The sequence below is a fragment of the Mastigoproctus giganteus genome, chromosome 10 (genome assembly GCF_048544385.1).
Source record: "Mastigoproctus giganteus isolate SK-2022 chromosome 10, ASM4854438v1, whole genome shotgun sequence".
Taxonomy (NCBI): domain Eukaryota; kingdom Metazoa; phylum Arthropoda; class Arachnida; order Uropygi; family Thelyphonidae; genus Mastigoproctus; species Mastigoproctus giganteus.
The window spans coordinates 28737452-28751978 of NC_143584.1; the positions used below are offsets into that span (position 1 = coordinate 28737452).

At 36.5% G+C, this 14527-nt stretch overlaps 1 protein-coding gene across 2 annotated transcripts in view; it reads left to right on the forward strand.

Moving 5' to 3' along the window:
* LOC150078918 (ubiquitin-conjugating enzyme E2 variant 2-like) overlaps positions 1-14527 on the forward strand; it is a 90766-nt gene that overhangs the window by 53214 nt on the left and 23025 nt on the right. For both annotated transcript variants that reach the window (XM_090382842.1, XM_090382841.1), the window contains exon 3: positions 11711-11836. In XM_090382842.1, the coding sequence (XP_090238968.1) occupies positions 11711-11836 (126 nt within the window). The remainder of the gene's footprint in view (positions 1-11710; positions 11837-14527) is intronic.

The window sequence follows — 14527 nt, forward strand, 5'->3', positions numbered from 1 at the left end:
ACCTTTATGCCAAACACGATCAGAAGCCTTTGAGATGTCAAGAGGAACTACTTGTGTTTCACCGAACCTTTCCATTGTAGTCCATAAATGGGTAACATAAGCCAGAATATCACCAGTGGATCGACACTGACGGAATCCATACTGGCGTTCGTTGATCAGACGGAAGGTTTCTAGGTAGTTTAAGAGTTGGTGGTTAATTGATTTCTCCATTACTTTAGAAAGAGTAGAAGTAATTGCAATGGGACGATAATTGGATGGGAGGGATTTGTCACCCTTTTTTAGGAACTGGCTGGATATGAGCAAATTTCCAAGCAGAAGGAAAAACACCTTTGGAATAAGAAAGTGAAAAAAGGCGGCAAAGAATAGGAGTAAGTTCAGGAGCACAGGTTTTGAGAACAAGTGGAGAAATACCTTCAGGACCTGGAGCTTTCTTAGCATCAAGATTCATCAAAATCCTTCTGATATCCTTTTGATGGAAGACCACAGGAGGCATTGAATGGAGCGTGTTAGGAATGGTGGGTGTTTTACCAAGATCATTAATACATGAGCTCGAACAAAAATGGGATGCTAGCAGGTCAGCTTTATCCTTGGCTGAACAACAGAACCATCTGGTTTGGACAGAGGTGGGTGCAGAGATGGGCAAAAGTTGCGGCCAATAACTTTGGCAAGAGACCAGAATGCTTGGCTACCATTAGGGCAAGAAGCAAGTTTTCTACTCTTAGCCTGTTCAAACTCTAGTTTGGACTGATTAATAACTGCTTTACAATTGTTGCGAGCTTTGGTGTAGGCAGAAAATGAAACTGAAGAATTAGAAACAAGCCAATTACGATATGCAACGTTCTTCTCTTGGACAGCCTTAGCACATTTATTGGAAAACCAAGGTTTAGATAAAGGACGAGATTTTAAAGTGGAGTGTGGAATAAAGGATTCCATTCCTGCAAGAATAATTTCACTGACACGATCTGAGCAAACGTTGACATCAGAAGTTTTGAAACAGTAATCAGACCAAGGAAAAGAAGAAAAGAAGTCTCGCAGGTCATCCCATTTTGCATTCTTGTAATGCCAAACAATACGAGGTTGGGAATAGCCATGAGATAAAGGTTCCATTGGAGAAGAGACAATCACCAAGTTGTGATCTGAAGTGCCTAAAGGACCTCTCACTTCAACCTTGTACTTAGAAGGGTTGTTTGTGAGAAAAAGATCAAGCGTATTGGCTGTATGATTAGGATTGTCCGGTATTCTTGTAGGTAAATGAACAATCTGTGCTAGGTCATTAGTAATTGCAAAAGCCTCAGCATCTCGACCTGCTGGGTCGGTGTGACTAGAAAACGGAAGCCAGCTGGAGTTGTGAACATTAAAATCACCAAGGAAAATTACCTCACTGTTAGGAAAGTTGGACTGGAGAAAGTCAAGTTGCAAAGAGAGGAAGTCAAAGAGCTCCAAGTGATTAGTGGAGTTGGGAGAACGGTAGAGACAACAGATGAATTTTACACAATGAGGTAGAGAGATTTTAAGCCAGAGAAGATCAAAGAGAGGAGATTCCAAATTGCCAAGTCTCTGACAGGGAATATCAGAACGGACATATGCACAAGTACCACCTTTGAGTCGAAAGGAATCATACAGCAAATAATTTGGACATCTGAGATGAGCAGTAGTTGAATCAACTGATAACTGAGATTCTGTCAGAAAAAGTACATGGGGTTTGGAAGACTGCAAGTGGAATTGGACATCATTGAGATTAGAATTGAGACCACGTATATTTGTGAAATGAATTAGGAAGTCCTTGGGAGGTTTAGATCTTTTCGCAGATAAGCTTGCTCTATTATTTTCACAATTCATGGTGTATTCAATAGTAAGAAAAAGTCGGCGGGACATGCTGTATGAAGTAATGAAATTTTTGGATATGGCGTACATGTGGTAAGAATATACCCAGATCCTTGACATAACGTGGCCTCGATAATGCTCCCCGCATACACACTACTCGGACTCCCTCCAGTCACTATCTGGCAGAGTAGAGGTAGCAAGATTATACACTAGCTGATCCGGAAACTTCCTAGAGAGTTACCAATAGGTTCAGTCCGGTGTACTAACTAGCGGCCGGCCTGCGAACACCGTTTTAGAGCTGTACCCTCGAAATGTAAGGAATATTGGATCTCGCCACGACATTCATCATTACCTCAAAAATCATCAATCAATCTGCATGATGGAAGAGATAGGGAAGGGTTGGCCGGAACTTAGCTCTAGAGACTAAACATGGGTTCCACCACTTCAAGCCTCCAATAAGCAAAGTGGTGGTATTTCACCGGTTGATGAGAGTCATCTACCACCTAGTACTGCCTGGTAACATAGAGGGGCGGCGTTCCTCCATGTGGTGTGGGTGCCACACCTCGACCCCTGCTTACGTTGGTTCACACCTGGGTGATCACCCACCATGTACTTGTGCATGAAGGTTATACCCAGGATTACTAACAGTCCCACCATCGTGAAGGTGCAAGCAGAGGATTTGGCTGTCATAGACCGTCCGGACTTCGCCGAAATTGGGTCCACTTTGACTTGAGTGTCACCCGAATATCAGTTCCATCAGCGTTTTAGACTCCCAGGTAGCAAGAACTGCTTGTCTGGCATATCTGAGAGAATGTCTGTGACAACCTCAAGGACCAAATGGGTGTAGCCCCCATGCACAAGCACACTGTGGGTGATCACCCATGTGTAAACCAAAGTTAGCAGGGATCGAGGTGTGGCGCCCACACCATATGGAGGAATGCTGTCCCTGTGTTGCCAGGCAATACTAGGTGGTAGATGATTCTCATCAACCAGTGCAATACCACCACTTTGCTTATTGGAGGCTTGAAGTGGTGGAACCCATGTTTAGTCTCCAGAGCTAAGTTCCTGTCAACCCTTCCCGATCTCTTCCACCATGCAGTATGACTGATGATTTTGAGGTTATGATGGATATCATGGTGTGATCCAATCTTCCTTACATTTTGAGGCTAGCTCTAAAATGGTGTTTTAAGGCTGGCCGCTAGTTAGTACACCAGACCGAACCTATTAGTAATGCTTTAGGAGGCTTCCGGATCAGCTAGTGTATAATCTTGCAGCAATAATTCAGACACAGCATGGGTTTGTTAAGGCAAAGTCTTGTCTGACAAATTTGATAGGATATCATGATGTGGTTACCAAGGAACTGGATGCAAAAAATGATTTTGATATCATATATTTGGATTTCAGGAAAGCTTTTGACACTGTTGCGCATGAAAGACTATTGTACAGATTGGAGCAGAATGGTATTAAGGCTAAGTTGCTACAATGGATAAAAGGATGGTTAAGTGGGAGAAGACAGAGGGTGGTAATCAGTGGGTGCTGCTCTTCGTGGATTAATGTTATTAGTGGAGTCCCACAGGGTTCGTTGTTGGGTCCACAGTTGTTTTGTATATTTATCAATGATATTGATGAAGGTATATCAGGCTTAATGTCGAAGTTTGCAGATGATACAAAGGTTGGCAGGGTTGTTAATGACAGTAATGGCAGTGTGCTATTACAACAGGATCTAGATAATTTGGGCAGATGAGCTAAGAAGTGGCAACTGAAGTTTAACCTTGACAATTGAAAAGTACTGCATATGGGTAGAAGTAACTCCAGAGAAACGTACCAACTGTGTGGTACTACACTTAAGGTGGTAGAAAATGAAAAAGACCTGGGAGTAATTGTGTAGTCAGATATGAAGTTTTCTGAGCAATGCAGACAGGCTGCCAGGGAAGGTCATGGGGTTTTGTCAGTGATATATAGAAATTTTGCTAGCAGGGAAAAGGAGGTGATTATACATCTGTATAAGGCAATGGTGAGGCCATGCCTTGAGTACTGTGTACAGATCTGGAGACCTCATTTTAGGAAGGATGTAGATTTACTTGAGCGTGTACAGAGAAGGGCAACGAGTTTGGTGAGGGGAATGAAGGGATCCTCTTACCAAGAGAGGCTTAAGTTCTGCAAATTGCAGTGGCTGGAGACTAGGCACCTGCACGGTGATCTGATTGAGGTGTATAAGGCCTTGAATGGGTTGAGCACGCTGAATTAGCTTGTTATCACACATCTACAAGTTGTTCACAAGGGTCATTACTAACAGATTAGAAAGAATACTTGATGAGAATCAACCGAAAGAGCAAGCTGGCTTTAGTTCAGGATTCTCAACTATGGATCACCTTCACGTAATATCACATCTAATGGAGAAAGCAAATGAATATAAAACACCATTATGCCTGGCATTTGTGGATTATGAAACGGCATTTGACTCCATACAGCATAAGGCAATGTTTCGGGCACTGGAAAGACAAGCCATAGATACCCCATATATTATGATTTTGAAGAAAATATATGAGAGTGCTACCTCCTTTATTAGAATAGAGAAAGACAGTAGGAAATTTAAAATCGAGAAAGGAGTTCGACAAGGAGACACAATATCTCCGAAGCTGTTTACTGCTGCCCTTGAGGAAGCTTTCAGAAGATTAGACTGGTCGCAGAAAGGAGTCAATGTGAACGGAGAGTACCTAAACCATTTAGGATTTGCAGATGACATTGTGGTCATAAGCCACGATCCCAAAGAATTAAGAGGAAAATCTTAATCAGTTATGCAGAGTTAGTAAGGATTTTGGACTAAAGATGAATATGGCTAAACCAAAGTAATGATGAACAAGTATGCCACAGAAAGGGAAATAATGATTGAAGCAGCAGTAATTGAAAATGTGGAGTCATATACTTATCTATGACAAGTTATTAGCTGTAATAATGATAAATGGCTGGAAGTCAAGAGAAGAATAAATTTTGGATGGATAGCATTCAGGAAATATAGTCACATACTGAAGAGCAATATCCCAATTTGTCTGAAACGTAAAATAATGAACCAATGTATACTCCCCACCATGACTTATGGAAGTGAAACTTGGGCACTCACCAAAGGAATGGAAGAGAAGCTGAGAACTACACAGCGAAGAATGGAACAAATTATATTGGGAATCAGACTGTTAGATAAGAAGAGAAACACATGGATTATGCAGCAAACTCAAGTAAAGGACATTCTTATCAAAACTAAAGAACTAAAATGGTCTTGGGCAGGACACATAGCTTGAAGACGTGATGACAGATGGACTAAGGTTTTCTTTTAGCTCCAAGAGGAGCTAAAAGAAAACCTGGAAGACAAAGGCGGAGATGGATAGATGAAATTCATGAGTTTTTGGGTAGTAAATGGATGGCCAGTTCTCAAAACAGAAGGAACTGGAAAGTTGCTGGAGAGGCCTTCATCCTGCAGTGGATTGAAAATGGCTGATGATGATGATGACGCTGAATTCTGATGGGATCCTTCCACTTGTTCAGATTACGAACCTAAGGGGGCGCAAATTCAAATTAAGAAAAGACAGATGTAGAATAGATGTGTGGAAATTTGCCTTTAGCCAGCGGGTGGTTGTTTGTTGTTTATTTGGTTTTTAGGAGCATTAGCAACTAAGGCCATATTGCTCCGGGATATGCGGTGGTCATACCCTGACCTTTCCGCATCCTCCGTATTTGGTGGTGACGGGCTCGAACCCCGGTCTAATCAAGAAGCGTGTGCTACGCACTGCTGCTCCTTCCCACCTGGCTACGGAGGCGCCTCAGCGGGTGGTTAATTGCTGGAACAAATTTCCATCTGTCATTGTGGAAGTTGATAGGTTAAATAAATTTAAGGAGGAACTGGACAGGCATTTGGAGGGAATGGTGTGATTTTTTTTTTTTTTTTTTGGCTGATGCTGCATAAGCTCATACACTTGCTTTCTTGCATCACATGCCACTACTACTACTACCTAAAGAAAGGTCTTGAGCTTCATGAAACGGTACAAAGAGAGGAAACCAGCTTAGAGAGGAAACATTTGACTCCAAATAAGTGTGCTGCAGAGTTCGGTGACTAATACCACAGAGGGTATCTTATTGAGTTATATAATGCTCTGATGACGCTTTCATAGCTAGGTGGGGCAGGAGCAGCAGTGCGTAGCACATGCTTCTTGATTAGACTGGGGTTCGATCCCGTGATCACCAAATATGGAGGATGCGGAAAGGTTAGGGAATGACCACCGCATATCCCGGGAGCAATATGGCCTTAGTTGCTAATGCTCCTAAAAACCAAATAACAAACAAACAATAATGCTCTGAGAAGGAATAATTAAAATGAATAAAGGTGAAATTTTCAAGGTTATAAATAATGCTAGAACTAGGGGATATAATTTCAAATTATGATGGAAGTGGTATAGACTAGATTGTAGGAGGGAATATGTTGCATTAGTTTGATTGTAGGAGGAATAAATTGTTGGTGTGAGTAGTTAAGTTTGGGAAAATTGAGAGATCATTGGGATCAGCACTTACACAACAAGTATGTAAGGTTTTAAATTATTAGTATGTTTTTTTTTATTATTATTATTTTATTATTATTTTTTTTTTTGTTGCAGCAAAAGCCTAGGGTTTACTAGAATAGTTCCAGTTAATCATACAATAACAAAAAAAAAATTTTTTTTTCCAATTTTCGTATGCTATATCTTTTACATCTTACAAAAAACTGTATACTGTTCTATCTATTGCAAATAGCCATTGCTGTCTTACAATATATAACGTAAGTGCCCTGTTCATGTGTGGACAGATACAGTAAAGGCTTTTGTCTATTAAAAAAATCAAAAAGTTTATGATTCATTTCCAGCTGTTTTTCTAAGAAGAAGAAGAATCATAAGTGTAGTTTTACTTTGGTATTTAAAAGCTAATTTCTGACAATTTTGGTTCATAAATGTCAGCTGTAACACGACTTAGTGCTATTGGTTTGTGCAAAGATAGTGCAAAGGTTTGACATGGATTGCTAAAAGGACTAATGATGGCATTGAATATTGCTTTATCCCTACATTGTGTGTTATCCTCTATCAGGGGTTGGCAACCTATGACCCAAATTGTGGTTTCATTCAGTCCACTGGTACAGTTTTACAAATGTCTCTCCGAGTCAAAATTTCTTAATATCAAAGGACTTGGAGCAAAAACTAATAGTTTTTCAAAGAATTTACATATGTGAGCAAACATTTTCAAGAATATAATTTGTAAAATTTCCCTGTCCAATTACTATTTGGATCACTACCTATTTATATTGGCACTAACTTTCCAGTGGAAATCTGTTTTCCTGAAGATAAAACTTAGCTGCAATCCTTTCATTAAAGTAGAATGTCAAGATTTTTAATTTGTTTAAGTGAAAGTGTTTTGAATTTTTTAATTTATAAGCTGTATACAGTTTAGCATTGTTAAACTGTAACACAGAAAACTTAAGCTGTACAGTAGGAACCCTCCAAAAAAAGTTGGTATATATGCTATTTTTGTGGTTATTGTGCAGTTAGAGGCAAAAATCCTGTATTTAAAACTAGGCTCATCTTACTTTATTCAGTGGTGCCTCCGTAGCCAGGTGGGCAGGAGCAGTAGTGCGTAGTACACTCTTCTTGATTAGACTGGGGTTCGAGTCCGTGACCACCAAATACAGAGGATGCGGAAAGGTCAGGGAATGACCACCGCATATCCCTGGAGCAATATTGCCTTAGTTGCTAATGCTCCTAAAAACCAAATAACAACAACTTTATTCAGTTGCTATCTTGTTGTTTGTAGCAGTTACTAGTTATTTCAGTTTTTTTTTAAAAGCTTTTGTAGAATTGTTAATAGGTACGATAGAAGCCCCGTTGTTTTCTAAAATGATTAGGATTGGCAGTTGGTCAGTTAATTGAAAAAGTAGATTAAAGCAGGGAATCGTTGAAAAATATACCTACATACCATAAGAATTTTATTTTCACTTAAAACATACACATGTACCTTCATTTATAAAAATAATCAGTAATTTTCAGCTGTTTAGACTATGAAATGTAATGCATAATCAAACTACTTTTTTATGAACATCACATCCACTGACCGCTGAATCAAGCTGTTCACATAGTAGTAAGTTGTATGTAGGATGTTTTTTGGCTCTTTATTTGATTCAATCTCTTCTTCTTTGTATTTATCCATCTCTTTCTATCACATTGTGTATGATTTCTGCATGATCGAATTTTTATGCCTTCTTGCTATAAATCTTTGGAACCTTCAATTTTTGCCTGAAGATTGTTAATAAATAACTTTCTTCATTATCTTATTGTAGTTTAGGACTTTCATTAGTATTTTCAACTTCAGCCCCACGTTTCTCCAAAAGTTAATAAATGTTGCACTTAGAATTTTTTTCTATGCTAACACTATGTTGTAAACACATCTTTGATGTTGATCACTTTTCACAGTTCTGTTAGATCTATCTGCATGTTGCAATTTTTTTTTCCAAAATTGAACCCAAAAAGTTTTATCTATGTCATATATTTAGTAAGTTACACTTGGCTGTAAAAACATGGATTTTAATGGTCCTTTCTTTAAGTTCCTGAAAATGGGATGTGAAGCAGCATTATCAAAAATAGCAACACTGCATCCATGCTGATTTTTGTGAATACTCAAGGATTATCAACAACAAAAAGTAGCAGTTTGTTTGTTCCAGTTGCACTGCTGCAGGTGGCCACTGTGATTCCCAGTTTGAGATTTTTGTAGTTTCTAGTGTTGGAGGCTCTGCTTTTTTTTTTTGTCATTATTTTTTTGGCAGTAATACATTACAATTTAGATCTGTTTCATCCATATTGTAGAGCTGTTCTCCAATCTGTTTTTTCTATTTTAATAAATTACCTTAAATTTTCTGTAAATTTTTGAGTAGCAGGCTGATCAGTGGATATTCTCACTCCATGAGGTACTCAACACATGAATACCATGAAAAAGTGTAGATGTCCGAGCCATCTACACTTTTAAACTTTCTCCTTTTGATGTAAGAATAAGGCCTTTTTTCTGATCCTGTTTTTATTGGTCTACTGATTGGAGTACTGTGCTCTCTTCCTTGCATAAATCACAACCATAATCCGTTGACTGCTGTTGCTAATTCAGATATGTTTAAAGTGGAGCGAGCCACTTGACCCTTGTGAAACAAATTGAGTGCAGAACCCTAGATTTTTTGTGATCTTTCCACCCCCTCCCCAAATTTTACATTCACCTCACCCACTTAGTTCAACGTCTATTTTTTAAGTGATTTTCCTTTATTGAGTCTTTCCAGAGCATGCAACTTAGTTTTCACAGAAACAACAACCCTCTGTTTTTTTCACCCATATTCCATTAATTTTTGTATAATTATAATTAACAAATAATTTTACTAGTGTAGACAAATAAGATTTGGAAAAAATGTAAATTGACCTCTCGGAAAGCATGCACCTCAATAGGCTTGCAGTGCATACCTAGCCTACTAGCTGAAAGCATGCTGGATCAATGTGCTATGATTATCAGACTGTGTTTTAAAGAGGGAAAGGGGGAGAAAACATTCATTAATATGGCAAGTCAGTTAAGAGGACTTGTGCTGTAATGCTTAATAAAAATGAAGAAATGGAACCATAATGTATTTGATAAATTTTGCTGTGTTCAGTTAAACTGTGAAGCCCACTGCTGTTCCATTTCTCAAAAGTGTGGCCTATGTTTGCAAAAAAGTTGTTGTGTTAGTGGATAAATAGTTCATTTTTGGTTTTCAATGTATTATACGAATCGTAGTTTTTTTTTGGTTAACATAAAATTAAATCATCTTGAAGTGGACATTCTTTCCTAAATTCTTCAGATACTGAGCATATTTTCTGTCCTATAAGACATTCACAGCTAGTGAATGTTGAGAAAAAAGATTTTATTGCATGTGTTTGATACACAATTTCACAAGTGCTTACTGAACAAAATTTTGGTCTAGTAGGAGGTGTTTACCCATTGTTGAACTCCAAAAAACTCATTATTGTGATTCTCATATTTGGCATTATTAGTGTTATGGTCTGAACTATAGGAAAAGGCAAGGCAAGGTAAGAAAGGTAATTCCTTTAGTTCTTTCCAGAAAAGGAAGTTTTCAGAACCTTCTTGGGAATGAAGTTTGTTGCTATGGAACAATGTCTTGTATATTTAAAAAAAAAAAAAAAAAAAAAAATGCACACATTGCTGAATGTACCTAGTATACTTTCAAACTATAAGATGCAGAGAATTTAAAGGCATCATGTTCCAAAAAAAAATGTGTATCTTATGGATAAAATACTTTTCTAGCTATGATTTTACTTATACTACATAAAATGGCTGTATTTTTATCGATCACAGATTTATGGTGTTTTGGCTATGCCTTTCATTTTTTTTTATAAACAATTTTTTTCTCTCATTGCAGTGCCGCATGTAACTAGTGGTCACTCATGGAAATAATTCTCTCACTTCTGTGAGTGGTGAACTTGACCTGAGAACTGAGACCAGCTAATTCAGAAATGCACAGAAAGTTTTTTCATGTGTTATCAAAGCAGTAGTGGAAATCAAGCTCATATTTCTGTTCAACTAATTACATTTCAGTTTGGCCATTAAAATCTCTCTCTCTCTCTCTCTCTCTCGTAATTGTTATTCCAAATGTGAAATGTTAGGGATAAAAGTAATATACAGTAAACCCCCGCTATTCGCGGTATCTGTATTTGCAGTTTCGCGTATTCGCGATCGCTGATTTAATATAAAATGAAACCTAAAAAATGTGAATTTTAATATGGGCGTGGCTAAAATTATCTTTCCCGGTCAAAACAGCGCTCAGTGAGTGGGGGGAGAGGGGTGACAAAATCGCGAGCGTGGATGTTTTTCGCTAATCTTTGTTCAGTATGTGTTATGCGCTTGTAATGGAAGTTTTCATCGTTTGCTTTTAATTTATATGCTTATAAATTGATATGCTTACAAAAGTGATAATCTACCGTTTTGCAGTGTAAAACAGACTTTTTCGAGTGTGTTAATGGACAAAAGTGACTTTATTGTGGACTAGTTCTTTCTAACCCGTACAAAAATATGGCTACGAATAACAAGAGAAATGTAAAAATATCAAAGAAGGTGATGATATTAGCGAATAAAATTGAGTTATTAGACAAAATTTCTAATGGTGAAAGTGTCTCCTCAGTGGAAAAACATTATAAAATCAATGAGTCAACGGTACGATCAATCAAAAAATCGGAAGAAAAAATCTGCCGTAGTGTCCGGGAAAACGCGCTAATTGCTTCAAAAATTTGCTCTGTAACTTGTGATGTTAAATTAGAAAAAATGGAAAACGCTTTAAATCTGTGGATAGAAGACCAAACTCAAAATAAAATTCCGTTTAAGTTCGCTCATCATTCATGAAAAGGCAAAACTCCCTTATCAACACTTTAGCGAAACTGGTGATAGCACTGGCGGAATAAGTTTTTTTTGCTAGCAAAGGCGCTGGTTTGAAAGATTTGTTTGAAATTTCTAATAAATATTATATTTAATATTAAATTGTTTCTTAGTTTCATTTTGATGCCATATGCTTGCATTTCACTATGTACTATCTATGTACATAGTCATATTATGAAGGTACATATAATGCATAAAATAGACAAAATTTTAGAGTAGTTTTTCTTATATATTTCATACTTTGGAACGGAACTCCTTTATTACTATGGGAGCCATAACTCAGTATTCGCGTTTTCGGTATTCGCGACATTTCTCAGGAACGTAACCCCCACGAATAGCGGGGGTTTACTGTACTGTTATAATCATTATGAAATTTGTAATTTTTCTTTACTCATTTTTTAACATAAATTCATTATAGACACCATATGAAAATAGGATTTACAGTTTAAAAGTTGAATGTGGAGCACAGTATCCAGATGATCCACCCAATGTTAGGTTTATTTCAAAGATAAAGATAACTGGAGTAAATGAGAATTCAGGTGTGGTAAGTTTTTTCCTCTATCTTTCTTTCTTTCTTTTGTCCTCTCTTTTCTCTCTTAGTGCTTCAGCATGTTTCAGATATGTTATATACCTTGTAACGAAATGTTGAATTATTATAATTTTAACCCTGCTTTTATGTTTTTAAGTAAAGGATAACAAAAAAGATATGTACCTAGATTCAGTAGCTAGGCACTTAATCTTTTCTTACTGATCAATTTGTTCAAAAAATTTAGGGGATTTAATATCAAAGAGATGTTTAAAGCATAGACCAAAATTGATGGCAAAAGAACTGATGAACCTAATGGCATAGAAGAAGGCTGCATGGAATGATTATAAATTGTTAAGGAACCACAAATACTAAAACAAGTAAATCAATCTATAATAACATTATTAAGGAATGCCAAAGAAAATTATGAGTTTGACTAAGCCTGCTACTAGAAGTTGAAAAATATTCTTGGTTTATATGAGCACTAGAATGATAGATGTGATTTGTATTGGTACACTTTATATCAACAGTAACTATTGATAACCTTGAACTGCTGATAAGCAGAGTAAATATTTTGCATAAAGATTAAACATGAAGTTTTTAAACATTATGAATAATTGATCCAAATAGTGGATCGATTTAATGATAAATGAAAGGGGAAATTATCATAGTGAAATAAAGAACCAGGAGTTATCGAAATAAATCCAATTATATTTAAAAAAGGGAAACCAAAAGAATTAATCACATTTTTAGCCAGCAAAGAAAAAAAATTTTTCCTACCTCTAGAAGTTGCAGATTCTAGAGGAAATTGATCCACTGATTCCAAAAATACTGATATTATGTTTCTGCCTTGTCTCCATTGAAAGATATACTGAAGTTATAATGAAAAACCTATTTCTATATAATACTCACTTTTAACTCTATTAAAAATGGGTGGCATTCATTTTAAAATGCAGCCAGTTCCCACTTTACTGAGTTCCCTGGTTTACGAAGTTTTTTTTTTTTTTTTTCAAGTATCAACAAAATGGAAAATATGAACACTAATTGCAAAAAATGAATGTTAAACATTCATAAATACCGCATTTCAAACGACGTGCATAGCTGTACAGTATACATTGTACCCCGCTTTACAATATTAATCCATTCCATTGGCACCATCGTATTGTGAGAATATCATAATGTGAACCAATTAACACGTTTTTGGTAATTCGTTCCAAGACCTCTGAAGTTGAAATTTTTGCTATATAACTAAGCTATTTATCTCTCTAGAAGGTCATTTTATAATGGAAATTGTATTAGTTATCAATTTAAATCATTAAAATGCACTACACTTTCATTGTTATTATATGTTCTGTTATAAGAATCAATTTTGAATGCCTTTGCGATATTTTTCTAAAGGACATTTCTGGAGGTCACAACCACAAAACAATAAAAACAATTTGCACTTTCTGGTTCATTGGGCTTTTCTGTTAGTGCAAGCAGTTATAAATGGGTAGTTTATAAACTCGATGTTATTGCATTTGCGAAAATACCGACAGCTGGAATTGCGTGGTTTTATGTTGTTATGGTGAAACTTGTTTCCCCTTTACTACAATCTTCAATCATATAAAAAACATAAATAAATAAATTTTCAGGATCTTCTCTTCATTTTTTTTAAAGTTAGTTGCAATCTCACTTGCACTTATCGTGTTAGTTGCAATCTAACTTGCACATATTATGTTAGTTGCAATATGTGGGTGCCATTAAAAAATGCTTATGCATGCTATCGTGAAATTTATAAAGGAAAGAGATCTTGGAAACAAACGCCTCTTGAAGCATTTCTGAAGAAGACTATGCCTTGTGCAACAACCCAACGAGTGCCAAGCCAATAATGAGTGATCAACGAGTGTGCATTTAGTCGATGATAATGAAGAATAAACATTCTTTAACATTTGTAAGTCATAAATAATTTCTTTATTATTATAATTTGCATGATTTTACAGGCTATGTTTTCATTTCTTTGGATAAATCAATCATTGTTGAGAACGTAACCCCTGTTTTTAACATTATCTATGGGAAATAAATTCCCACTTTACGAGCGCACACTAGGAACGAATCAACTCATAAAGTCGGGAACTACCTGTACTTTAATCAAACATAATATACAACATACATTCTATTTCCTTAGAAATGTTTCTCACCCAGTTTTCTTACAGTACATTCTGTTTTCTCTCTTAAGATTACTGCTATGATAGCAGTAATCTGCTATCATGGCAGTATCCCAGCAATCTTGGTACTGCTTTTACATTGTGGATATGTCCTGATGAAAGCATTCCCCTTACTCATTACTTACATTTCCCAAATTTTGAGGAAAACAGCTGAGATGGGAATGAATAAAATGAATTTTCAAAGACAATTGGCTACCCATATTTTTATAAAGTTGATACCAGAGATTCCTAATTAACTTCTTTCCTTCTCTCAAGAAATCTCTGCACAACTACTTCAAATGATTGCATTGCTGCTAGTTCAGTATCATATAGCTTTGTTTCAAATACATCATCTTTGAGTTTCTGTATTTGAGGCCCAATGAAAAATTCCTGCTTTCAGTTTTGTATCTGTTAAATTGGGAAACATTTACCTTAGGTAGATAAGCAGTGTAAATATTCCACTTCCTTCTTTATTCAGAGCCTTATTAAAATTCTTTATTAATTCAAGCTTTATATGCAGAGA